Here is a 27715-nt window from a genome sequence, read left to right as displayed (position 1 = left end):
ACTCAGGCGTCTTTTTCCCTGTGTCTCTTCTCCCTCCTGGCCGTGGGGCCCGGAATCACTTGGGTCCTAGAGAGCTCTCTTCCCCCGCACGCACGTCTGGGCTGGGCCTCCTGCGGGCTCCCCCCTCTCCCCGCCCCCCCTTTTCCCTCTCTGGCCCCGCCTCCCCCCGCGTCCCGCAGCCAGCCAGCAGCGAGACAGCTGTGTTCAATCAGAAACCACTTACAACTCCAGACGGCTCCAACGGGAAACTTCCCGGCGTGGAGCGCAGCTCCGCTTGCTCGGGCTCTCGCTAGCGTCCTCTCCTTGCCCGGCCCCCGCGGAGCGGATCTTCCTCGCCCCCCGCCGCCCCGGGGGTGTGATCGGGAGCTGGACGAAGCCTCCGCTCCAGGGTGCAGTGTCTTGCCTGGAGGTGCCCGCCAGCCTGGTTATGGGGGTCGGCGAGACCCCGCACGGGTGGTGAGGCGGCGGCCGCGGGTGGCACTGTCCGGGGCCCGGCGGTGGGCGCGCGGGCGGGCGGGTCCCCGCGCCGGCTCGGCCGCTGCAGCAGCTGCGAGCGCGCCTCCCGCCCGGCCTCCCGCAGCCATGCCGCGCCCGTGAGCCCCGCGCCGGCTCCGCTCCGCTCCTCCTCGGCGGCGCGTTGGCATCCTTCCGCCAGGACTGCACCGCTCGTCCCGGGTGGAAATGGCTGTCTAGACCGGGATCTGCCAGAAAGGTCCAAAGCCGTGGAGACCGAGCCCGTGAAGCCTCACTCGCAGCCCCGAGACCTGGAGGAGGAGGAGCTCGGCTCTGAAAAGTGCAGACATGAATTCTGGAGTTGCCTTGAAATACGGAAACGACTCCTCGGCCGAGCTGAGCGAGGTAAGACGCAGCTGGGGTCGGGAGCTCTGGGCAATGGCTTTTCCAAACCCCCATTCCCCCAACCTCCAGCTTCTTAAATCTCCCCCAGCCCCATGCCGCACCCGCCTCGCACTCCCTGCGTGGAGGCAGCGCAATTAAAGATTAATAGATTTTCTGGATCGTGTTTTAACTTGTCGTGCTAACTCAGGAAATGACCTGAACTGGCTTGATGTGTTCCGTCTGAGACGAGCGGCGTGAAAAAGAAGCAAGCTCTCCCCACCACCCCGCCGAGGCGTGTTTACTCTCCGCGGTGTGGGTCCCCTGTCCCTTCCCACCGGTTCCCCCCAGTTTAGGTACAACACGCTCCTTTCCGTATCCACAAAATGCATGGGGATCCCCCGGCTGCGCTTGAGCCACCGGTAACTGATTTGGTGGGGCCGGGGAGCTCGTGGGATTAGGAAATCTACCCCTGGGCTCCCAGGTGCGGTGCGTTTGGGTACATCCAGGCCAGGTGGTCTGTGCGCGGCGGCGGAGGAGCATGTCCGCGCTGGGGAGGGGCGCGGGGAGGGAGCACATCAAAGCCGCTTAGAACTTTGTTTCCTGCCCGGGACTGGACTCCTGAGTCTTTGAGGCAAGAGCATTTGCAATTCCTGGCTCTTACAGTAACATAGCCACTTCAGTGTTTGGGACCTTGATTTGAAATTGAAGGCTACATCAAACGGCATGCAAATATGGGAACGGTAAGATGCCTGCCCCCCCACCCCCCCCACACACACACACAAGGTTTTGAATACCTGAAAAGTAGTGGTGGGAAACCCACAGAACTGGGAGCTCAGAAGAAAGTCTGAGCCGGTGTCTACAGCAGGAGTCTGGGTGGCTGTAGGACTTCCTCCTAGCGCCATCCCTGAGCCATTTCTGGGAGCAAAAGTAGAATAAATAGTCTGTGCTTCTTCAGAATGGCTGAAGAAAGGAAAAGGGGGGAGGAGGAGCGGGGTGAAGGCCGGTGTAAAAACAGCCGGAAGGCAGATAGAAGTGATGTCAGATTACTTACCGTGAAGGGAAAATGAAAGGCTTAAATCCTCATTCGGGGAGAGGGCTGGTGATGGGGAAGGAAGGGGATGTACACGGGAAACTCCTGGCGCTCTAAGTGTCTTACTGCTGTGCTGTGCTATGCTGTGCCTGATGGGGTTTGGAATAGCATTTTGAGGCGTTTGTCCAATGAGTAGAGGCATTTCCTAATCCCTCTGCTTTCCCTTGTGATGACGAAGACTGGTGATGCAAAGGGTAGGGCTTAATTTAAAACGGAGGCAGAGGGAAAGGCCTGAAGACCTCAGTGACTTTTGCCAATTTTAAAGGCAGGGGCGGTTTTAGATCTAAAAAGAACCCAGGTCCTGCTCCATTACTAATGCCTTTGATTTATCTACTAAGGTCATTTAAGAACTAAAAAAAAACTAAAGGCATACTCCTTGCAGAGAGTCTTAGCCAGGCCCTCCACATTGTTTATTTCTACCTGGCAGCTTTCACACTTTCACCTGAAACGTGCTGTTCAATTACCTCTGTTTCAAAATGAATCAGCAAGAGAGGGGGGGCCTGGGTTGACTTTAACGGAATTGGCAGGGTCAGGGAGTACATTAGATGAACTGAGAATCTGTGAAACCTAGGTGGGAGGTAACACTCTCCATCCTGTGTCTCGTGTGCCTCGTTTTCCACTCCTTAGAAACCTGTGGCCAGTTGTAAGCTGTGAGGGCGCTCTGTGACCTCTGCATTAGTTGGAGCAATATTTCAGCATTATAAGGCATCCTTTAGTCCCTAAGGCAATAAACAAGTTTCTGCCCCAACCATATCCTTTACCAAATTTTCTTTCCTTTTTCTCAGTGTCTGCTCATTCATTGCTTGCCTTCTTTAGAGCCTTCTTAGTGACTTAGTTGCTCTCCCATCCCCCAATCCTAGTTTCCCTGCAGATTAAGTAATTGCAACAGATTGTAAAGGTTGGCGGGGAAAAGGGGGGGGGGGAGTTGTTCATACCTTATGGACCCTAAATGTCATGGGCAATAGTCCCATGTTCTGTAATATCTGTAGATCAGTAATGATATGGACCCAGGAAGATTCTAATACAGTCATTTGTATTTCTCACTTTACCCTTGTTTCACAATCTCTTCTCTTTGGTGTAAAGGAGAGTTTCTTCTTTTCACTGTAATTTTTCTCTTAAACACTGGTTTTGCTTTAACATCTTGGGGGAGAGGGGGCAAAGTCCTCATCCTTTTTTTTATGGTTGGCTCCTCCTCATCTGGAAGCAGAGCTAATAAAATCCCTGAGGGGCCCCTTGAATGCTATCTCTTATTGCCCAGGAGTCTCTACACTGCCCGGAGGTCACCATGGGGTCAGATTCAGCCCGATGTTCATCAGGCATTTCAGGGGCAGGAAAAACTCAAAGGGCTCAGCATTATTCTGAAACAAGAGGCCTTTCTTGTTGGCATTGACTTGTGAGCTTATCCCTTCTGCAAGGGTCCTCTAGCCATAGGAGTCACTGACTTTTTGACAGTGTTGACACTGACTTCATAACATCCTAAATAAGGGTGACTTGAATCAATTTCTAGTTGTAATCTGCTGGATCTTCACGAGAGCAGCAAGCTTTGGTCAACAATTCAGGGGCTGACCTCTGCCTGCCCTGCTCCAGGAAAGCTTCCTTACCAGAGAGGAGGAGAGACTTGAGGGGGAGGGATCACAGAGGAGACTGAGAGGGCTGGGTGTTGGGCAAGAGGTGTTTTGCATGTGTGAGAACTTTAAGATGCTGGAAAACAGGAAATTCATGAATGTGTTCCCCTTGTGTCTTTACTTGGAACAATAGCTGTTTAAGATCCTGTGAGGTGATTATAGGAGAGAGTAAAATGTCCTCTACCTATGGTCATTCAGTGCATTTTTATTTATCCATGACCACAAATGGCTTATGTCAAGTCTGAACACTTGAACCAAAACAAACTAGTCATTAGCATTAACAAAGGTAATTCAAAAGGAAAATTTGAGAAGCATGAATTGGCTATTCTTTTTTTCTTTTCTTTTCTTAGCTGCCCCTATCAAGGACTCTAAGGATTTTTTTTTTTTTCTAATGGGGGGTTAAGGAAGGGCTTTAATATCAGCCAAATCGAAAGTACTTAGAAAATTAAGTGGTTGGCTTTCAGTCTTCCTCTCAGATCAAGAAGCTGACTGGACACACTGCCAGCAGCATTAGATTAAATTTTCCCAAACCTTGTCAAGGAAGGCTCTTAAATCTCCTTCCTCAACTCTATGGGTTTTCCGTTGGCAGTTAATTCTGTTTAACTTGGTAAAACCTGTGAGACCAGTTTCACAATCACATCTCTTGGTCCTTAGAGTAATTCAGACTTTGGGAAGCATTATCAGAGTACGACTCGAATTTACTCATCTTTGCAGAATACCTGTCCACCTGATCTGCTTGTCGAATAGGCAGCTCTCCCTTTAAGTAGCAAAATAAAGAGTTATCTTGAAGAGTTTGTTCTTCTAAGTCAAGAAAGAGATTTTCAAGGTTTTCACAGATGTAGCTGAATAGCAAGATCTCAACAGAAAAGCTCCTATGATATTGCTGCATGAAATATGAATTTAATGTTGAAATGGAAACCGCTGTTGTTCTGATGTTTTGGATTTATTTTGTAAGCATTCTTATATTGTTCTCAGTTATCTTGAAAATCACAATGAACTAAACATTCTTTAAATTCCTGAAAGTGGGGGGGGGGGGGGAGAAGAGTTCTTTCCTGGCAATCATGGAAACCACTAGGAATGAAAAAAATTATTTCCTAACGCAAAGAATACTTTGTTCGAAGCAATTAACTTACAATTTTGCCTTTTAAATATTAAACAATGAACAGGTAAAATTCTTCCATCACAATTTATTTTGAAACCTTAGTTGCCCTGGAAATTGTATTTCCCTAACTCTCTCCTCATCACATTATTCAAAGCCTCTTTCATAAGATTATTCCACACCTGAATATAGGCTACAGAGGCAACTCCCAGCTTTCACCATTTACTTGTTGAGTAGCTACTGAAACCACACATCTTCACTGATATTCTAATTAAGAAGTTAGATTATATGGGAGAAAATTGCTCTCTAGATAGATTATCTCGTATGACTATCTCTAAGTGGCTATCTCACAGATGTACTTACTCTTTTTAGTCAAGTTACACAGAATCAGAGTCGGAAGGGCCTGTGAGATCACCTAGTATCCCCACTCTCCGTTATACTTCTTCACCCTCCTCTGTTTCTATAGAATTACACTTCATTGCAGTGAGGTGTTCAATGTCTGTCTTATCCACAGATGATAAGCACCAGAAGGGCAGTATTAAGACCTGTCAGAGTCCTGCACATAGTAGGTGTTCTAGGAATATTTGATGAACACCTTGCCTCTTCTCTTCCCCCCCCCCCTTTTTTTTTTATAAACATAGAATTTGAAGAATTGATTTAAGAGGCTCTTTGGCTGTGTCACAAATTGCCCTCAAACTTAGAAATTTAAATGACTATCTTGTTTGCTCCTGATTTTGCAATTTGGGCAGAGTTCAAGGGGAAAGACCTGTGAACTGCAACTGGAAGATCCGCTTCCAAACTGGCTCAATCACATGGCTGGCAATCAGTGCTGGCTGTAGACCGAGATCACCTCAGTGCTCTTGGAAGTGGGCCTGCCCGTGTGGCTGCCTGGATTTCTTCTCCCGGTGGCAGCTGGGTTCCAAGAAGCAGGAGGTGGAAGCTGAAGGTGCTTTTAAAATGTAGGGCTGAACCGGCACCAGGTCACTTCTCCGTGCTCTACTGGTCAGAACATGCTTAGCCCAGAGTCAAAGGGTGAATAAATAGATCTCACCTGTCCAAGGGGGATGTGATAAAGAATTTGCAACCATTTTTAATCCACTCCAGAGGCCACAAACTGACAGTATCGTGTCTAAAACACTGGTCTTGTAAATCCTGATGTTTGGCGTAATCTTGGTTGTTTTGTCTTTTAACTATTAATTCAGTGGTCTGTAATAGCTAACACTTTTTGAGCATTTCCCAGGCATTGACATGCTTCACCGTCAAAAAAAACCCCATGAGGCACATTCTGTTATACCCATGTTACAGGTACGGAAGTTGAGGCATAAAGACGTGAAATACTTACCAAGATTATACAGACTATAAATGGTGGAGTTGGGAGTTGAGCCCAGGTCCACCATTTGTACAGGGTTTCTTTCACTGGTTTCTGCTCTGAGCTTTTGATCACATGTTCCTAGGGGAGAGTAATCTATTTAATAAGCCTGTTTGACTTGACTTGTATCTTCTATTCAATACCCAGAGAAATGTTTTTGATAAAAACGAAATGGATATGATTAAACAGATACGGTCACTTTCAAGTGGCTGAGAAATTCTAGGCATTGCAGAGCCCTAAAGCAGATCTGCAAGGGAGATAGAGGCACCGAGACCTCTGTCCCACAGGGTGTGCTTTCAGGGGCGTCTGAGGGATTAATGCTACAATATCTAAGGTGCAGAAGGAGAAGGTTTCCTTTGTCACAAGAATTAGGGTTCTCCCACCCCTGCAGTTAGGGCTGTAGTCTGCTACTGCAGTTGGCGCAGTCCCTGTGGGTTGCAGAGAGCTGGGGTTGGGGAAGAAAGCCAGGGAACCCAATGAAAGTGGCAGCCAGCTGGGGTGAATGGCAAGGCAGCAGCTGGAAACCAGGTCCCCAGGAAGCACAGAGAAGTGACGGTGAGACCCTGCGTCAAACCCAGCTGCAAGGGGAAGTAGATGGATTGTCTGGAACCAGGTGGTAGTCAAAGGGGCAGGAGAAAGGAGAAATGTGGTGTAAGAAGAGGTTAGTCAGAGACCAGCAGCTGATCCGGAACTGAGAGGGCCACAGACCCCAAAGCAAAGAGATTTTGAGGAAGTGCTTTGTCCAAACAGGAAGTTTTAAAATTGATTCCAAGACTTTTCATAGTAAGAGCAGGTAGGACTGGCTAGCTGATTTGAGGTGCCGGAACTTTAAGTGGGGGCACCTGTTTGGAGCAGGGTGTGAGATGGTAAACTCGAGGGTGCTGTTGAATAGCTGCCTGAAGCTGATTTATTGAATGCAAGTCGCGTGGATGGCTTCTTCCAAAGTCAGACTGCAACTGGAAGGTAAAACCTGCACTCGGAGCACAATTAAGAAGCTGTTGATGAGCACAGATTGCAAGTTTAGTTTTTGATCACTGGAATCAAATTTCAGAAAACCAGGATTGCATTTTAAGTAATCTCTAGATTCAGGGGAAGAGGTTTGTGTTGGTGAGATTACAGAATCAGACAAGCCAAAAAAGACTGATAAATAATAGTTATGGATTTTTTTTTTAACATCAGCAAAGGGATGTCATGGCAGAGATAAATTATATGCAATTATTTTCTTGAACTCTCCCTCCCCCTAACCACATCCAGATTCCTAGCAGTGGTGTCTTTCACTCTTGAAGGAAACAGGAGAGTAATGTGGATTCAGATAAAGAGTTCAATTTATAGAGTAAATATTTACTGGGAGGACAGAGCTATCCTCTTTTTCTAGCAAATGTTCTTTTTTTTCTTGCTGAACCAAAATAGCAATTAGTACATATGCGAAAGAGGACATCTTTGGGGAGGTTTGCATTATCGTAAGGAGTGTCTGAGGTTGTAAAGCAATTTATGCAAAATTTTCAAGATATTTCTTATACTCGGCAAAGAGATTAAACCTTGAGAAGCTTTGTAGGGGCTAAGGGGAAGCAAAGAGATTAAACCTTGAAAAATTTGGGGGAAGAGAGGAAATCCAAAATTGGCACCTGTTGCTGCCACTGCCATACCAAAGAACAAACAACAACAACAACAAAACACACACAAAAGCCCAACCTATAGCTTTAGGTTTGTTAACTTTGCAACTGAGCAACCAAAGCTACTTGACGCTTTGATTGGTAGGATGTTTTGAAGCAGATAATTTGAGTCATGAGGTTTGATCAGTGCTTGGAATATATGATGGGACATTTGGGGCCAGAGGTGGAAATGATGCATCTTAAGCCCAAGCTTTAGTGTTTGGTCACCTGAGAGCAGAAAGTCTCCCGAAGCCTCTGTGTGCATGCCAGCTAAGGGCTCCAGCAGGATTGTGAGGAATAATAATGAGGCCGGTGTCAACGGAAGAATGCCAACATGCAAGAAGATTGCCTGGCAATTAGGAAAGCAGGGGAGTCCTCTGGGTGGCTACATGGTAAGGGTGGGAGTAACTGCTTGCCCCTGTCTCCTATGGGTTGTATGGACTTGTCCATAGAATATGTGGCACATGTATGACTATTTGCTCCTGCCTAGGCCCCTTTGTCCTCCCAAGTTAGTTGTTCTTTCTTTCATCTGTGTTCAGAACTGACAGTAATGATCTCCAGCCTCCCTGGGAGACCTTTGAAGGCACGGAACAGAACAAAGCCCATCACTGTATTGCCAGCATCTTGTCAATATGTGCATAGGAGGGCATCAACAAACTTCAGAGTTACCTGTTTGGACCAAAACCCATTTCCATGTCAGAAACTGACTGATGATTGACCACTTCACATTTTTGTTAACGTGTACAATGAGGGAATTTAGTTTGGTCATTATTACTGCAGCTTACTCCCTGTTGCCAATCTGTTTATTCAACAAATATTGTGTGCCTTCTGTATGACAGGTACTGTTCTTAGGACTGGGAATACAGACAAGCAAAATTGGACGTAGTCCCTGTTCTATTGGATCTTATATTCTAGGAGAATACAGATGAGATGTGTGTCCATAGGTGATATATGCTTGAGAGAGAAAATCCCACAGGGACTGAAGGAGAGAGGGATGCTATTACAGTGATCAGGGAAGACCTGCCTGCAGGAATCTATGATTTTAGATCTGAATGAAACGAGGGATAGAGCCACACAAAGATGGGGGTGATCATTTCAGGCAGAGGGAAGAACAGGGCCAAGGTGCAAAGGTGATGTGGCTGGGAGTATAGCGAACTAGGGAAACAAAAAGAGATGGTCTGAGAAAACAGATCTGCCTACATCACCTACAGCCTCATTAGCTGTGGAAGAGATTCAGGATTTCTCTGGAGTGTTTTGAACATAACCTGCATTTTTAAAACCTGTATACTTTTATTGTGGGGCAGTGTAGGAGAGGTATCAAGGAGAGGAATTAGCAAAGAGAAGTCCTGGAAGGCTTTGTCCCAAAAGCCTATTGAAGAAAGTATTTTCAAAAGAAGCTAGCGTCATCAGTCATAAAATGCTTCCCCTTTTGCTCCACACCTTTCAAGTCGATGCATATTCCCAAACTTTCAAATTGTGTCTTTTTCTCCTATCAGAAATAATTGTTATAGTCCATAAAAATAAACTATAATTATATTTTTGACATATTCAGCATGTTTTGAGTGTATTTCCCCCTTAAAAGAAATGGTTTAGAGAACTGAGTGGCATGGACATCAGCCAAGAATGATTTGAAAACTGCCTTTCCTTGATGGACAGTTCAGGGTGGATGGATGCTGATAATGGAGACCAGAAGTGGGTCTGAATTAGGAAAATGGGTTTTACTTTCCACTTTCACTTGGGCCAGTTGCCTTCAATTATTTAAATCACTGGCTTTTTTTATTTCTTATTAACTTTATTCAGTTCATTGGTTTATAACAAATACAGTTTCAAGAATCCTGAAATGCTGACACTTCCTTTTTCCTGTCAAAAAGCTTATTGAGAATCAGATTACTAGTATGGCCAGAAAGTTGCATGGGCAGCATGAGACAGCCCAAAAGGGATGCTTCTGTTTAGGGTGCCATTAAGTTTATCCTTGATTTGCATGACTGATGAGGAAACTGAGGCCTGAATAAGGCTGGCTAGTGGCAGAGTGGGGAATGTAGAACTCACATTCTTTTTAACTCCCAAGAATATGTTTTTCTTTTCTTTCTCACCTTCCTCCATTTCTGTGTCACAGGATTTGCTTTAAAATGTGTGTTATCTAATGTTCTGTTTCATTTTAAAAGAAGGAAGTCTCATTCTTCAGGAAATCTTGTCTACATATGGCATGATCACCAATCACACTATTAAAACAGTTGGACTATTATAATTTAGTGATCGGCAAACTCATTAGTCAACAGAGCCAAATATCAACAGTACAGCGATTGAAATTTCTTTTGAGAGCCAAATTTTTTAAACTTAAACTTCTTCTAATGCCACTTCTTCAAAATAGACTCGCCCAGGGCATGGTATTTTGTGGAAGAGCCACACTCAAGGGGCCAAAGAATCGCATGTGACTCAAAAGCCGCAGTTTGCCGACCACGGGACTAATTTGTCTTTAGCTCTGTGATTTCAAGTGTACTGTGGTTGCTCTCAGTAGGTTTTTACGGGCCTCTCAGTTGCCTTCTTTTGGAGATAAATGAGATGAGCTTACTGTTTGGTGGATTTGCCAGCTTCAATGTGCTGATGGTGCATGACTAGGTCAACCTTCTCATCCTTTTTTATTTAAAATAATATAAAATGCACCATGTTGCCAAAACCAGTTTGGCTCAGTGGTAGAGCGTCGGTCTGTGGACTGAAAGGTCCCGGGTTTGATTCCGGTCAAGGGCATGTACCTTGGTTGCGGGCACATCCCCGGTAGGGGGTGTGCAAGAGACAGCTGGTCTGTTTCTCTCTCATTGACGTTTCTAGCTCTCTATCTCTCTCCCTTCCTCTCTGTAAAAAATCAATAAAATATATTTAAAAAATAAATAAATAAATAAAATGCACCATGTTACCATTATAAGTGTACAGGTCTATGGCATTAAATACATTCACATTGTGGTGCAACCTTCATTACCACCATCTACAGCTTTTTCATCTTCCCATTGAGACTCTGTATTCACTGAAACTCTGTACCCATTAAGCATTAACTTTCCATTTGCCTTCCCCTGCCCTGATCCCGGCCACCACCATTTATGCTTTCTATCGCTATGATTTTGACTCATCTAGGTACCTCATATAAGTAGAATCCTGCAATATTTGTCCATTTATTACTGTTTATTTCCTGTAGTGTAATGACTTCAGGGTTCTTCGATGTAGTATATGTCAGAATGTCTTTTTAAGGCATCAGCTGATGGCCACTTGGGTTGCTTCCACCTTTGTATAGTGTGAATAACGCTGCTATGAACTTGGGTTTACAAATATCAGTTTGAGTCCCTGCTTTCACTTCTTTGGGGTATATACTCAAAAGTGGAATTGCTAGAGCATATGATCATTCTGTTCAGTTTTTTGGGGGGGATTTACTTCTTTATAACAATCTACACTGTTTTCTATAGCAACTGCACCATTTTACATCATTCTCACCAGCGATTCACAAAGGTTCCAATTTCTCCTCATCCTTGCCAATACTTGTTTTTTGTTTTTTTTTAAATAGTCATCTAAATGGGTGTAAGGTTTCTCTTTTGCCTTTCCCTAATGGTTACTGATGTTGAGCATCTTTTTATGTGCTTGTAGGCCACATGTTCTGTGGGGAAATGTCCATTCAAATCCTTAGCCCATCTCTTAATTGGGTTGTTTGGGATCATTTTGCTGTTGCAGTGTAGTACTGCCTTCATACTTTCTACATATCATCAGTTCCCTACCCCTCTTTGCCTTTGTTCGAGTCTGATTTTCTCCATGGTTGGGGCTTTGCACGGCACTTACCCCTTGCTATTTCTAGATGGAGGGACAGCGAGTGTAAACTGAGGCATGAAAGTAAACTGCTTCTCCAGGAAAACAAGTGGGCTCTGCTCAAGCCCAGGAGGCTCCTTAAATCACTTCCCGAAGCATCGTGGGCCCGGTGCGCATGTCACAGGCTGACACCCGGCAACTCTCCTTACCCACAGACCAGCCGATCTCTAGCTCTGTTAGGCACCAGCGTTAAGAGTTACGTTCATGGCATTTGAAGAGTTAACATTTCTTTACCGAAGTGCTGTGATTTCACAGTGTGTAAAGAGGAATTTTAGGAGCATGCTTTAGCAAGAGGAGCCTGTGGAGAGGAGCCAGGAAGTCTGAGGCTGGCCTGTTAGATTAGATAACTGTTACTTTATTTCTTGGTGCTGTGAATCTAATCCCCGTTAAACCAAAATCTAATTTATTTTCATGCTTGATTGGGAGCACTTCTGATTAAGTGTTGGGATGAGAGTAAGCACCATAGAAGACTAGTGTGGGAATGAGATAGTCCAGGGGCTTCTGTACCCGGACTGATTATTAATAGGGCAGCGATAGTTAGTAGGAGGGGTGAGGGAATTGTTGAGTTGGACCCCCCAGAATAGGAGGAGTTTTTATTTCCAACTTAGAATGGTAGATGTAAACTTAAGTTTGGAATGACCCCCCTTTTCACGATGCCCTGATATGTGTAATGTGCCTATGGTATGATTGATGGAGTGACTTCCAAGACTGTCTCAATTTGGGCTTCTGAGCTGCTTATGAAAATAGTGGATGGACACACATGTAATTACTGCCAAACCAAGTGTCTGATGCTGATAAAACTGCCTTCAAACCCTTTCATTCGCCACATGTGAAAGATGGGGCATCTTTCTTATTTGTCATTAAACTGTCCCCAACTAGAAATGATGACATGTTAGGGTCAGGATAATATGTTAAATGACTAGGAAAGGTCTCTGCTTTTTTTGCCACCTTCTTTACTAACTTCACCACAGGGTCAGGTCACTTGATTCATCTCTGTTTCATCTCCTATAGTTTCTGTCTATAAAACTATGTGTGGTCAAGTTGTGGGCTTCACTATCCTTACTCGGTGGTTTTCGTAAAGTTGCTTTTCTGGACTGCACATTCCCTACTAGAAAATGGTGAGAAGAAGAAGATCCACCCCAGGCGAACGTGGCAAAGACCAGTGACATGCCTACGTAATGCTTACGAAGTTTCCGGTGAATACCGGTGGTTAGCTCTCGCTTCTATGATAATAATACTTGCTGTTTTGCTGCTTCAGTGCTTACCTGCTACAAGGAATGCGCCAACTAGAAGAGAAGCACTTTATAAACTGAACATTAGTAGCTGTTGTTGTGAGCACTGAAATAATTTAAAGGAAGTTCTTAAGTGGAGACAAATATGTCATGGAGACAGTATCAGGAATCCTGGGAGACTCACAGTCTGCTGATGTTTTTCTCTCTGGACCTTAATGCCAAAAGCTCATTCCCTGGGAAAAAAGTCTTCCAAATATTGATAAGTCTTCAAAGAGAACATTGGGTATTTCATTTATTTATTTATTTGTTTGTTTGTTTATTTATTTTTTATTCGCAGAGCCAGAATGTTAATGAGCTAACAACTGGCAATTCTAATTTGCTTTTAAATTGTTATTAGTTTTGTTTATTATTTTTATTAATTTTGTTCTAGTTTTGTCCTGGCAGTGGTATCTTCAGGTCTTCTTGTGCCCAGAAACTGACCTTAGGATGATCATTCTGGTTGATCCATAACATGAGAGAGGGAAGACACAGCAGGTGCCTCCCGGCCCATGCCCAGAATAGGGGTGCATTTTGCAGAGAAAAGACCTCTGTGTTGAGGTTTCCTGTGTTGAGTAACTGTGTCTTTCGCAGAGATAAGATTTTATCAGTGATGCACCACTTTGTGAATTCCCTTACCAGCTGTAGTCTGTTAACTGGAAGAAGGCTGCAGTAATGCCATTGGGAGCTTTGCTTAGGAGTGGCAGTGAGGGATGGAGATATGCCAGCTGGAGGCGAGAGCGGAACCTGGGTAAATGGGTTCCTGAGGACTTGGGATGTGCCCCACAGCAGTGAGAGACATCTTGTTTCTGCTTACTGCTAACTTTGTATTTGCGTGGTGGTTGTTTTTTATTCATCCTCACCACCGAGGACATTTTTCCCCATTGATTCTTAGAGTGGAAGGGAGGAGGAGAGACAGAGAGAGAAGCATTGATGTGAGAGATACATGGATTGGTTGCCTCCTGCACACACCACAACTGCGGCCAGGGATCGAGCCTGCCACCAAGGAATGCGCCCTTGACTGGAATCAAATCCAAAATCCTTCATTGTGTAGGCTGACGCTCTAACCTCTGAGCAAACCAGCTAGGGTGTGAGTTTTGCGGGTTTTTTAAAATATATTTTTATTCACAGCGGAAGGGAGAGGGAGAGATAGAAGCATCAATGATGAGATCAACTGTCCCCTGCATGCCCCACACTGAGAATAGAGCCTGCATCCTGGGCATGTGCCCTGCCCGGGTATTGAACCGTGACCTCCTGGTTCATAGGTTGATGCTCAATTACTGAGCCACTCAGGCCAGGCTGAGTGTTTTTTTACAAAGTAAAAAGCCTCTGGTATTTTATTAAGGCTGTGTCTAATGTAGGGCTGGGTAATGTCCAGCCCTTGTATAGGGCCCACGAAATCATTTGGTCTATCCCTGCCAAGGTATTAGGATGAGTTAATGAAACGTTTGACCAGATATAGCAGGCTAATTTTTAAGGTGATAATTTTGTATCAACTTATTGCAAATGATGTTATAAATATCTACACAGTCCTTTGCATAAAAAAGCTTCTCTACCCCTCCTCTAATGGTAGGAAGGAGGAAGTGCTGGAATATTTCCTCTCGTGTTTTCAAGTTCTTAGTTTGGTCTTTTGCTGAGGACTGTATCCCTGAGGGCAACCGGAAGGAAACAGATAGGAGTCATAGACCTGAGGCTATAGCATTTAACTTTTGGTTGTGAAGTTTTGGACCCCTTGAACTTCAAGTCCCAGCTCATCTCAGTGGCTTAACTACCATCCCTAAGATGTTGCCTCACATATCTCTATCTCCAACTCAGATCGATTTGAATATTCAGCAGGTAAAAGGAGAAGCACAGGTCTTGTGTAATATTTTCTTGTGGTTAGTATTCCTCCTCCTTCTCCCTCCTGCCCTCTTGGGAAAACTCACACAAACAATCTCAATCGCTCGCGCGCGCGCGCGCGCTCTCTCTCTCTCTCTCTCTCTCTCTCTCTCTCTCTCTCTCTCTCTTCATTGCAGTCCTTTTTCCTACATTTCTGTTCCTTTGTACAGTAACACCAGCTCATCTTGGGCCCCACAACATGTCACCTTCTCCAGAAGGTCTTTCTCACCTCCTAGTTAGTGAGTGCCACATACCCCATGCGGTCTTACAATAGTACTCATTCCTCTGACTAACCCTCAGCATTCTATATAATGTGATCGGTTTTTGTATTTCTCTGTCTCGGAAGCTTAGCTGGTGGGGGTAGTCAGTGGCCAGAAAAATGCTTTCTTTCAGAGCACATTCTTGAAATGTGGTTGACAGGAGACACGTCAGTTAAGAATGATGAAAAGAAAGTAAGACTAAAACTTGGGGGTGGGGAGAAGCAAAGGACAACAGCTTTTGTACCAACTCGTGGGCAAACCCCAGATTCCCTCTCCCTGAAGTTGGATCCTGGCTCCACTTCCCCACCATCTCCTTCTAAAGGCAAAGAGGGCCCAGGGGTTGGAGAGCTTTACTTCCAGGCAGACCTCCTGGGAGCCGCCAAGCCTGGCTCTGGGTGTTCTCTGGGCAAGAGAAGCGATCCCAGTGGAGGCTGTATGGCAGCAGGCTCTCCGCTTGGGAATGGTGGGAGTAGCTCCAGGAACTGGAGTTAGAGTGTGTTACTGTATTAGAAACGATAAATGAAAAGGATGGGAATGCTGATGTTCTGTTGAAATATTTCAAGGGAAGCAATCTGATACAAAATCACTTCTATTTTGTCTTGCAAGTATTCCTTCCCTTTATGCATATCGAAGGCTAAGTTTATACTTTTTAAAAAATATATATTTTATGATTTTTTACAGAGAGGAAGAGAGAGCGATAGAGGGTTAGAAACATCGATAAGAGAGAATCATCAATCAGCTGCCTCCTGCACACCCCCGCCGGGGATATGCCCACAACCAAGGTACATGCCCTTGACTGGAATCGAACCTAGGATCTTTCAGTCTGCAAGCTGACGTTCTATCCACTGAGCCAAACCGGTTTTGGCTAAACCTATACTTTTTAAAACAGGTTGCCTCAGTACAACAAAACTGGTTGTTTAATGATGCCCAATAATAGTTCTAATATTCAAAAGCATCCTTTTAGAAATTACTGTTGTCCATTGACACTGATTAATCTACAGTGAAATTGTTAGAACTCATGATAATGCCCCTTGCCTTATCAAGGGTGCTTTCCAGTTTAGAACTATGTGGAGTTAAGGATAAGGGTGTGGAGAATGATTTTATATATGATGTGCTCTACATGTGAAAAGACAGCCTTTCTCACAAAGTCCCTGCAGTGCAGCACTGGTGATCATTTGTAAGGGACAGAAATATGTTAATAGCTTTTCTCAGTGAATGATTCTTAATTTAGTGGGAATTATAAAGATTGTAATTCATTTCACTAATTTAGGTTTTTACAAATATCAGTGTTTATAGGTTACTGTGTGGAGCTAATAAGGGACTCCAATGAGGTTACTGGGCAGATTTCATTCAGAATATGACTGCAGTATTCCTCGGGGTAGAATTTAATTTTCCACAAAGCAGTGATGCTTTCGGTGTCCCTGAGTGCCCCGAACAAGTGGCGCTTACCTGGGCAGGATGGGAAGACTGGCACACATTATGCCACGAAATGATGAGGCCGAGGTGTGCTGTCCTAGAAATACTACTCAGCACAGCAGTTGGTGTTGAGAAGTTGGCGTGATCAGTTATGCGTAGAGTTCTGAGGTTTATGACTTAGATAAGAAATTAACCTTTTCATTGTTCTTCTGACCCCCGAGGAGCCCCCTGGCTGATGGGCTTTGTCCTTTACATTCTTGCCTTGAATTCACCAAGTAAATGGAAGAAAAATTTTAAATTTTTCTCTAACATAGTAATAATAAGAGGACAGCAGAAAAGACTTTGGACTGTAAATTTCTGGACAGCGTAAACCAGACTATAGAATGGTAACAACGAAAGCAGTTAACAGTACTCAAGAGCAGCAGTCCAAAGTGTAAGCACGTTGCATGCATTTTTATTTTATTTTATTTTATTTTATGTGATTTCCCTGCTTACCACCCTTCATGTCAGGGAACCCAAACCCTTAGTCCCTGTTGAACTCACCAGCTACACCTCTACTCACTTCTCACCCTCACAATCGGGTCTCCAGCCGGCTCACCCACTTTAAGATGCCTCTGTGTCTCTTGACCTCAGAACTTCACACTTGCTGTTCCTCTACCGGTACATTATCCGCATCATTCACTGTTGTTAATCTGCCTCCTGCACATCTCATAGGACTTACGTGATGTGCCACTTCCCTCTGAAAACGTTTCCTGACATCACTCTGGTCTGGATTCCATCCTTTCCCCTGTGCTCAATGGCATCAGTCATTGCTGCATGATGGCACTTAATGCACTGTACAGGCCTGCAGACTTGGAATGTCCTCCCAGAGTGGCTGCTATTCCCCACTGACCACTCAGCATTCCCTTGTGAGTGAATGACCTTAATTTAAACCTTGCAGTAGTTCAACGGGATGAGCAAGTCCTATCTTTAAAGCATTGGATAGTGAAGGAAAGGAAGCACAGGTACATTTAGGGTTTTGCCCAGGTCACACACTTAATAGTTGACAAAACCAAATCTAAACTGGGCTCTGAATCCAGAAGTCCCTACTATTTGCATGATACCCACAGCCTTGTGGGATCATCTAGTCATGATCTCTAGAACTGGCATGCTAGGACCTGGGGTTGGTGGGTGAGCTGGTAGGTATAGGGACGAAGAGGCATGGAGGTTAATGTCCAGGCTTCTGAGAGGATTGTGCTGGTAGGTAAGATTAGGTTTCATGTGAAATCCAGTTTTGGGGGAATGATGTCTGGATTTGGGCATGCTAACTTAGAGGTGCCTATCAGTCAACTCAGTGGAAATGTGTGGTTGGGAATGGAATAATGAGGCTCAGGAAAAGGTCGGGATTTGGAAATCCCTGGTCTTCACGGCTGTTCACTCACAGTGCAGATTAGTTGATGGCTGATATTATGTTCTCTTCCAGCCTCTCCCCAGTAGATGTACCACATAAATAAAGAGCAGTGTGAAGCAACCAAATGGTACTGTGTGTACTCAAGTGCAGGTCCTAGCCTCTGCCTTTAGCATTTTATGTGTATTTTATACACATAAAAGTTATGGCTCAGAGTCTGCCATTTAACTGACACAGGTTGTGCTTTTTAAGTCATGGTTCTCTAATTTTTAAAGAAAAAACTGACTCATCACATCACACAACCATTTCTACCTTTGATTCCCCCTTAAAGAAATGGCAGGGAAAGGAGTAAGGAGATTGGATGTAATCCTAAAAAGTAATGCACATACATATAGAATTTGGAAAATAAACGAGTAAACCTCCAAAAATCTTGCAGCTTCTACTGTCAGCTAATATTTCAATATGTTCTTTTAGTTTTTAATATTCCTTTAAGGATTTCCTACTTGGGTTTTATAGTATTATACCTTACTTTTTCTCAAGTTTTCCTTGGTATATTTTATTTTTAAAAACTTAAATTTTTATAACTCTGATAGTTCATATTATATACCATAACATGTAATTAACTATTGGATAAATATTTAGGTTTCCAATCTTTGTTCATGTAAGTAATGCACCCGTATAACTTGTGTTATGTCTTGGCAGATGAGGGGAGGGAAAGAGAATGTGTGTAAATACAGAAACTAAGCAGTATATTGTGCAGAGTTAGTGTCTGATGTTAAGAAAAAACAAGGTACCTGGAAGCCCTGGGGTGGTCTTTGTAAAATAACCCGAAGACTAAAAAGGTCAGTTTAAAAAGCCAGATGCACAGACTGTAATGAATCGGGACCATCTGTGGTTCCATCGTGGCCTGCTCGCTTAGTCTTCTGCCCTGGGCTTATTTAAGAATGCCTTTAAAGTGGTGAAGGCATGATGCCCAAGTATCAGATGGTACCAGGGAAGGAGGGCAGAGAGACCAGGAAGGTGGGGAATTAGTTTCCACAACCAATCGGACTACTGCACAGTTTTATACAGGTTACACTTCGGGGCCAGCATAACTGTGGCCACTGGTCCAGAGGGGTGTGGGCTGGGGAAGGTGAGTTAGCTGCCCCCCCCCCTTTTTTTTTTTGTAAACCACCAAATGAAACCAATTTTAAATGATGTTTTATTAAGGATATTCCACTTGAACATCTAATAATGTATTACTCCTTGTCATATATATATTCATTGATACTTACCTGTCTCTGCATGATCTAATGTTTGTCTATTGTCACATAGTTTTCTGTGAATAAATCTAATTGTGGGAGGCTTAAACCTTTGGCCCAGTGAGTCCTTTTCAATCCTAGGGGCTGTTGAATTTTGTTTTCTGGCTAAAGAGCATCATCATTATGAATTGCTGGTATTTCTCTGTTTTAATGGTGACTTCCTATAAATAACAACAAAATTATTACTTGGAAATCCCTAAATTGAAGCATGTTGCTAAGGACAAGCCTACAGTTAAAGGCCCTATTTAAAATTTTTATTTAAAATGTTTTAAGACCAAAGTGCTATTCTAGAGCAACATTTAACCTACTGGCTGGGCAAACTATGCTGTGTAATCAATTTAGCTCCTGGAACCAGAGTAACTTATTTTAGCAGAATGTAGGAGGCCCACTTGTAGCTTCAGGGTACTTGGGGTTTTTTGTTTTGTTTCTTTTAAGGAGCTCATTAATCCTGGATGACCTACCAGCTGAAGGCTTTGGTTGCTCTGTTGGTCTTAGGTCTTTGCTGCTTTTAGGAAGGGAAGGGAAGGCTGCAGGCCATGTGAGCGAAGCCATCTGCACGTTGGCCTTTCTTCTGCATCCCCTCCCCTCATTCTCTGGCACAGACAGTCAAGCTGGGAAGATAGGCAAGTTGAGGAGGAGGTGTCAGAGCCTGGTTTCCTACCCAGAAATGTCGTTGAATGCAAATATATTTTCTCAAGCATAAGGTGTAACATTCATTCAGAAATGAGTATTTATGAAAACAGAAAATGTTGATTTTGGGAACTTAGTTGAGGACAGCTTTATACTTGGAGATTCCAATAGCCCAGTATTAGGCCTATCAAAGATTATAGTAGAAATTGGACAAATTGGATAATTACAAATTGCTTTCAGTGTGCTAACCTGGCCTCAGTGTCATTAGTTTTCAAAATATCTTTCATTGAAATTAAATGATCCCAGCTTAGTAAGATGCTTTTCTACTGGTTTGCCCCTTTTCCAGGAGGAAATTAGTCTGCTAAGAATTACACCATTCTTAGCAAAGTAGAAGAAGGAACTGACCAGTTTCCAATGTCCGGAATCGGATTTATGCTCTGCTCTAATTACTACTACACATTGTGACAAGCATTGAGACTATCATAGGAAGTACATTGTTTGATAGCATGACTGAAGTAAGTCCCTGTGGCCTTCAGTGGCCTTCTAGAAGTCTCTGACCCTGCTTCATATCACTAGTGAGTGTACCATGTTCAGCAATTTGTGTGTGCTGGAGAACCTGGTATTTCTCTGTGCAGAGGTGAAGCCCCCTTGTCCTCTGCATGCCACTGTGACAGAGAACACACCATAGTTAGGAGTGGAGTTTGCCATAACATGCTCAGCAGAACTGGGAAGGAAACAGGGAGCAGAGCATATTTCCTGGAGGAAGGGCTTATTAACCTATGCACCCTTGTTATTACTCATTGTTTCTTTCATCATCCAGTTTATTATTATGGATGATCTTTATTACCATGGCCATTTGCATAGTATTATTTGCATTTCTTAATCCAATTTAGTCATGAAAATGCCCTTACTTGGGCCTGCTGGCTCTGCTTGGCTCCACCATATGCCTGCCCTCACCCCTCTTTTCTCAAAATCCTTTTGCATGTAGTCTCTGCATGCACACACTAAATGCTTTAAAATGTGACCTCCTCCTGTTTCTCATGCTTAAGTTTTTCCTTCCCTACTAGCTTGTAAGTACCATCTATGGCTGGGAGTGTCCATTACCTCATGTACTCCTTTGCAATACTTACTACAGCATGGGAGTATCAAAGGATCCAATTGAGGAAGACTGTGTATTGAAGGCATGACTCAGAATAGAGCACAGAATCCCTGACTCTCAGCTTTATATAAACATCCTAAGATCTCATTGCTATCTACAGGGCTTTCCCTTCAGGCAGCTTTTAGAAAACCCTGAGCAAGTCAGAAACCTCTGATCCCCTCACATAACGTGCTGTAGCTTAGCTGACAATGGAACTTAGCCAGAAGGGGAAGAGGACTCACATTCATGGCATTACACTGTTCACCAGGAGCTGTGCATTGATTCAATAATTGGCAATGAGTCAGTTTCCTGCTTTGAGGAAATGCTGCTTTTCTCCTTCCACTCCAAAAATTTGTTCAGTGTCGTTCTCGGCCCTTCAGGTACTGTCCCTGTAAATGTGGTTAAGAGAAAGAGGTTATTTTCATTTCATTTCTATTGTCATGGGACTTATAGTCCTCTCTCTTACTTCACTAATGTTTTCACATTGGTGAAATAGTTATAGTAACTTCTCTAAACCCTTCTTTGCCTCATTCTGCAGTCCCTGTTGCTAGCAGCCCCAAGAATCAGCAGCCACCTTATCAGCATTATTACATTTTTCTGATTCTGGCCTGCCTACACACTTGATAGTCAGTGGTTTTATTAGCTGGAGATTGAAAATTCTAATGAATACAGGACAACAAAGTAAAAGGAGCCTACTCAGATATGATAGGAGAGTAATGTCCCTTAATCCATTCACTGAAGTGTTTCTCTGCAATCCATGCATTATCGTATTCATTTTTAAAGAATAATTACTGTATTTTGATGAAAGAGTAGGCTCATAAATTCCAAGAAGCTAATTATATTTTGTTACTGGTGTTGCTAGAATTCTAATAAGCTTATTCCTATTTCTGGGTTAGCTGTAGAAAGGGGAGCATAATCTAACGTGGACAAGTATATCCTGGTAATTAGAAATTACCGAGAAAGACATAATGATATTTTATCATTAAAAGAGTTTTCTAACACTTGGTTATGCTAAAATGAGCATGGTAGAGCTTGATTTTAAATTGAAGAAAGAAATTAAATTGCTTCTCTATTTTCTAGGTAGGTCTGTCAGGGAAAAGTAAGAATTAACGGAGCACCTGATTATACTTGTAGGCTCTTTCTTTCTGTTAAAAAGAAAGAAAATCCATGGTATTTATAGAGATGATGGCTGATATTTAAAAACGACTAGCAGAACAAATAGAATCATACCACTCGCCTTACAGTATTAAGGAGATGATAGTGCTGGCCCCTATTTGAGTGCTTACTGTTGTGCCTGGCATGGTGTGGAGCCTGAGACAGAGGTGAAATAGCTTGCCAAGGTCACAGAATAAGTAGCAGTTTCCCTTGGTGAAACGGGGGAGGGAGGGGGGGAAATCATGCAAAAGATAAAATAGAGCCAAGCTAAAGCTAGTCAAGCTCCAGTTTTTAATGCAGAGAATTGAGTTTAAAGTAACTATATTTGTTAAGTTGATCAGTCATTTTTGATTATGCAGATATTCTACCCATTTGTATTTCTTTCTTTTTTAAAAAATATATTTTATTGATTTTTTACAGAGAGGAAGGGAGAGAGATAGAGAGCTAGAAACGTCGATGAGAGAGAAACATTGACCAGCTGCCTCTTGCACACCCCCTACTGGGGATGTGCCCGCAACCAATGTACGTGCCCTTGACCAGAATCGAACCTGGGACCTTTCAGTCCACAGACCGACGCTCTACCACTGAGCCAAACCGGCTTTGGCCCATTTGTATTTCTGTTAAGGTAACCAACTGTCTCAGTTTATTTAGAAATTTCAGTGTAAAAACTCTGTTAGTCCTGAGAAAACTGGGATGGTTGGTCCCTGTTATCTCTGATGTAGATAGCAAGGTCTGTTTCTAATTTCACAGTAGGAATTAAAGCAAGGCTGGCTGGTTGTAAGAAACATTTTTCTTTTATCAGTTCAGTCTTCTTTCTGTGGGTTTTATCTGCCTTAAATTTGAGCCTGGAGCCCATCGCCATGTATACAGTGCTTAGCATTTACTAATAATTTGTGCATCCCATGTTCTGGGTAGTTAGTAGAAAAGATAATAGCTGTGTCATTTTTAGTGATGGGGAAACTGAGTCAAGAAAAACCAAAGCATTTCTTATGGCCATAGGAATCCACAGCAGCCCAGTCAGCAGCATTACAACCTTGTGAGTTTGCTCAGAAACATAAATAAAGGCCTCTTAGATAAAAATATTTCCTTCCGTTGTCTTAAACATACTTAACCATGTAAGGTCTAATTTTAAGTAGTACTGCTACACTCAGTGACTTGATCAAATTGCTTAGTGAAGCTAGACTAATTGATATAAAATTTAATCAAGCAGTTATTTTTGTTTAAAAGCAGTTATCGTTGTTTAAACTGTTCATTTTCATCAAGGAGAGATTAATTTAAACTCATATATGCCAACATTGTATATTTTTTTGCAGGCAAATTTATGAAGTAAAGTGAAATAGTTATCGTAATGTCAAAGGTTTTACTTAACATTTATATTGATAGTATTTAGTCTCCTTTATTTTTTTGATTCTTACCTGAGGACATGCTTAGAGAGCAGAAAGAAGAAAGACGAAAGACGAAAGACGAAAGAAGAGAGAAGAGAGAAGAGAGAAGAAAGGAGAGAGAGAGAGAGAGAGAGAAAGAGAGAGAGAGAGAGAGAGAGAGAGAGAGAGAGAGATATCAGCTGCCTCCCTGACTAGGGCTTAAACCCACAACCCAGGTATGTGCCTTGACTGGAAATTGAACCAGCAACCTTTCTGTGCATAAGACAACAATGCTCAACCAACTGAGCTAATCCTGCAGAGCAAGGCCCCAGAATTTAGAGAGCAAAGACAAAATGGGTTGCTGGGAAGATAACATGCATGAAACCGAGGGAGGTAGCTTAAGTCACATGGGATTTGGTTTGGGGATTTCCCTTTCTCAAAACTTTCTAAGCAGAGGCTTTGTTACCATATTCTCTGCTTCATCATACAAGCTGAAAAGTTACAATGGGCCTTGCATTAGAAAACAGGAAGCATGGCTATGGTATCCCATTATGTGGATACAGGGAGTCGAGAGAGTGGGTTAAGTGCACAGAATGATGTCTTGGGAGCCTAGAATTTTTATTCCTCATGAGGTCACCCATTGGGTACTAGATGGGGACTTTATTTTCTTTCTTCATTTTGTATCATTCTTTTTCATAATAATCTGAATGAATGTGATGTTTCCCATGGTCATATTGGAAATTTTATCAGTGAAAGGCCAAGCCCTCAAATCACACATGCATAAGCTTTTCTCCCCCCGATTCCATTGCAATTAGCTTAAGTGAATGCCTTCTATGTTCAGACATCTGGACATTCGTGACCTAAAGGTAAACAGCCAGCTATCTATTACTGACTCTTAGAATGATTGCATTTGTTACTCCTTACATTTATTTAAGGAAGGATAAATTGAAATTGCTAAAGAAGGAATCCACTTTCATTTTATATTGAATAAGTCGTAGCATAGTTTTCTAGTGCAAAAGTGATAAAAGTAATCTGAGTCTAGCTCCATCAGGTACCCTTTCCTAAAACAGGTTGTGAGCGAAAGCAAGTTTTGTTTAAACAGCCCCGATTTTCCTATCTCTCCCCTGAAGTGTGTTCTTATGCTCTCTTCCCTCTACAGTGAAGCTTCTTCTCATGTCTCACAATTTCAAAAGTGGAATTGTACTTCAGGCAAAATAGGTGGGTATGCTGCATTGAGCTCTGTGGAGTCCATTGCCTTATCGCTGAATTAAATCTTTCAGCGGGGAAAGAAAAATAAAAGCAGTCTTATCAGTGGGGTGTTCTTGCTACCATTCTAGTAATCATCTTTATTGCCATTCACTTCTGCTGATTGCTGCTCTGACATTTCCATGAAAATTACCAAGGGCAGCAAACTAGATAAATTAGGCCCTTTCTGACCAAATGAAAAACCATTGACATTTTGGCAGTGCTAAACTCATTAGCAGTATTAGCCAGGAGTCCTGCTTTTAGCAAAGCTCCATCCTGGGCATATGACTGTAGGTTGAGGAAGATAAAGACCTTACAGCTCCTAATTAGCAAGTGTAATAAATGGCAAACAGTTTGTGGGAGTCCCTGAGTAACATCAATCAGATTTACAAAGCTACCACAATTTAATAATTAGTTTCAGTGTCGATGTGAAAAAACACACACATTATTCCAAAGATACGAAGAAGTGCTTTTTTGATGTGTTCTCACTGCGGTAGGCACACGGGAGACATTGGAGTCTCACCATGTAAGCATGCTTGACGCCTCAGGTTTTCTTTGAAAAAGCTAATAGCAAAGAGTTCATCTGGCTTTTGGTTCCTCAAAGCAGAGTTTGTTGGCGTCAAAGGGCCGGGTCCCCACCTGGAGAGTGATCTCGGAGCCCTGACGCTAGGAGAGGAGCTAGCCTGCTGGGTTCCCCGGGTTTTGTAAGCAGAGAGTGATGTGCTTTGTCTCCCTCCAGCCTGCAGAGCTGGCCTCACTTCTGTTTCTGCATCCTCGCCTTCTCTGTCAAGTGCTCACCCACCCTCTCGTCCTGCTATTTTCTGCTCCCCTCAGTTTCTCATTTTTGCTGCCATCCTCCTTTGTCCTTTTAGTATCCTTTGCTCCTTCTCTGCCTTCTTATCTTTGGGGGGGGAAAAGTCTGATCATTACAGAAAACAACAGTCAATGTTCATTTTCCTGTACTTGTGATCTGTACTAACCAATCAGGATACCATTGAGTATAATCGGCTTCTCCAAGCTGGTCTGTCTTAGCTGTTTTTCACCCCTGAAACCCAGTATTTGAAACCTTTCTAGAAACCAGTTAAGACTAGTTCTGATAACCAAAGATTAATGGATGGTTGTTTTTGTTTTTTTTTTTAAATCAACTTTCCAAACTAAAAAGTTTTTCTTTTGCCAACAGCTTCTGGAGTGTTATATTAGATGGTGAATGTAACTGTAATTTCTAGTAGCTCATGGTTCTATAATAGTCAGAAATTTAGGGGCACTTTGCATGTTAACAGTATTCTGGACCTGCTGCAGGGAGAGGAGGACACGGGAGATGTAACGCCCTCCACCTGCCTGAGCTGCCTTTGGCCCTCACTGGGAGGCAGACACAAAGGTGCCTTCTCTCAATATTGAAGTACCAAGTGAGTCATACAGACTCTAGATGCCTAATGTTTAGAAAAACAACATTATGGTGACCAATGGTCAAGGGAAGCTGATGAAGGCGGTCCATCCTGAAGGATGGAGGAAGGGATTTCTAGTGATGGTGTGTGTGTGTGTGTGTGTGTGTGCGTGTGCGTGTGTGTGTGTGTGTGTGTGCGTGCATGTGTGTGAGTGTGTGTGTGTGTGTGTGAGAGAGTGAGTGTGTGTGTGTGTGTGTGTGTGTGTGTGTGTGAGAGAGAGAGAGAGAGAGAGAGAGAGAGAGAGGGAGAGAGAGAAAAGGAGAGACATGCCTAGGGATACCTGGGGGCACTGAACCTGTTCTGCTGAAATGGTCTAATAATGCAATCATCGCTAAGTTCTCTTAATTAGCTAACTGTTGGCAAAGTCATGTCTGTGCAAGCTTCCCTGACCCAATTTATTATTGGCCCCAGTCTACTTGCTCACTGGTCCGTACCTTGGGCCCTTATTTAAAAAACAGTACAAAGCGGAACAAAACAGTAAAGTACCCTGCTCTTGAACTGTGACCAGGATCCTGGGCCAAGATTCCCCTACCTGAAGTGCTGGCTTGAGTTTGACGCTGATCACGTTGAGCCTTGGGTTTTCTTTGTCTGTACATGGCAGGTAACACCCTTGCTCGAATGTTGAAGATCCCCTGAAATGCAACAAGGTGTGCAAAATGACTCTGTCAGAGCTTAAAACTCCTTTAAGGAAGTGGTGCTGTCCCTTCTGCTGCCCATCCCTCTTCCTAATAAATAAAAATAAAGCCAGATGTAAGACATCGGGAATTTCCCAAGCACTGATGTTGCTGCATTTATAAGAGGCCTGCTATCTTGTGTAACACGTTTGCAAATGGTCTCATTACTTGTTGCTGAGTGCTCAAGCCCCACTTCAGAAGAGTGAACACTTTGGCCTGAGTTTTTTCCTGTATGGGTTTTTTGGGGGGAAGAGGTCATGATTCTTTTTAAGGTGGTAGGTAGGTAGTGGTGTGTGGTGTGGTGTGGTGTGTGTGTGTGTGTGTGTGTGTGTGTGTGTAAAAGGGGGAGTGGAAAGGGGAACCAAGAGGAAAGAAATGTATAATAGATGGGAGGTGGAGGTGGTAGTCATCTGAGCTGGCACCCAACAGTGTAGGTAGGTAATTAATTTTAGGTTTCTAGAGGAAGTGAAATGTAGGAAAAACATTAAAAACAAGCAAACAAAAACCCATAAAATTTCCTGGAGTTTCCATGGGACCTACGCCTTAATGAAAGTTAAAATCAAATGCCTGACTGCCCTATACTGTAAGAGTCTTATTAGACTTGTCTTTGGAAGGAGACTTAACTGTCTCTTTTCCTAAATTTACATGGCTTGATCTCCCCTCCTTGTTAGGGTAGACAAAGTGATACCACCCTGACCTCCATTATGCTGCTACCTTGGGCCTGCATGCTTGGCCCATCCACTGGGCATTTGGAAGTGGAGTGTTCCCCACTCCTCGCCCAGTTATTTCTGAAATGGGAGATGTAAACTCTGGCCCCCTGTGAACTGGAAAGAGGGTTGATCTTTAAAGAAGGGCAAAGCCAAGAGGTCTGCCCATGTTCCTCCCTGAATGGCATCCACAAGCTCCTGGAGACCCCTGTGTACTCGCAACAAATGAAAACAGTTCACTTTTCTGCGTAAACTATCCCAAGTGGTTTAGGGAACTTGTAACCAAAGGAGACCTAAGTAATATAGCGGTTAAAAGCAGCCTGGGA

At 43.3% G+C, this 27715-nt stretch overlaps 1 protein-coding gene across 2 annotated transcripts in view; it reads left to right on the top strand.

Moving 5' to 3' along the window:
* The first annotated feature begins 223 nt into the window (after positions 1–223).
* The window catches only part of MCC (MCC regulator of WNT signaling pathway), a 227172-nt gene continuing 199680 nt past the window's right edge, over positions 224–27715 (top strand). The window contains exon 1 of one of the 2 annotated variants that reach the window (XM_084882827.1): positions 224–858. In XM_084882827.1, coding sequence (XP_084738953.1) covers positions 802–858 — 57 coding nt within the window. In that variant the 5' untranslated portion in view covers positions 224–801. Of the gene's footprint in view, positions 859–1453; positions 1578–27715 lie in introns of those variants that run through there. The other variant, XM_084882829.1, reaches the window with a different exon arrangement.

This window comes from Pipistrellus hanaki (assembly GCF_964339955.1).
Source record: "Pipistrellus hanaki genome assembly, chromosome: 4".
NCBI lineage: Eukaryota > Metazoa > Chordata > Mammalia > Chiroptera > Vespertilionidae > Pipistrellus > Pipistrellus hanaki.
The sequence above is the reverse complement of the archived record's forward strand: the minus strand, read 5'-3'. Positions and strand labels throughout refer to the sequence as shown.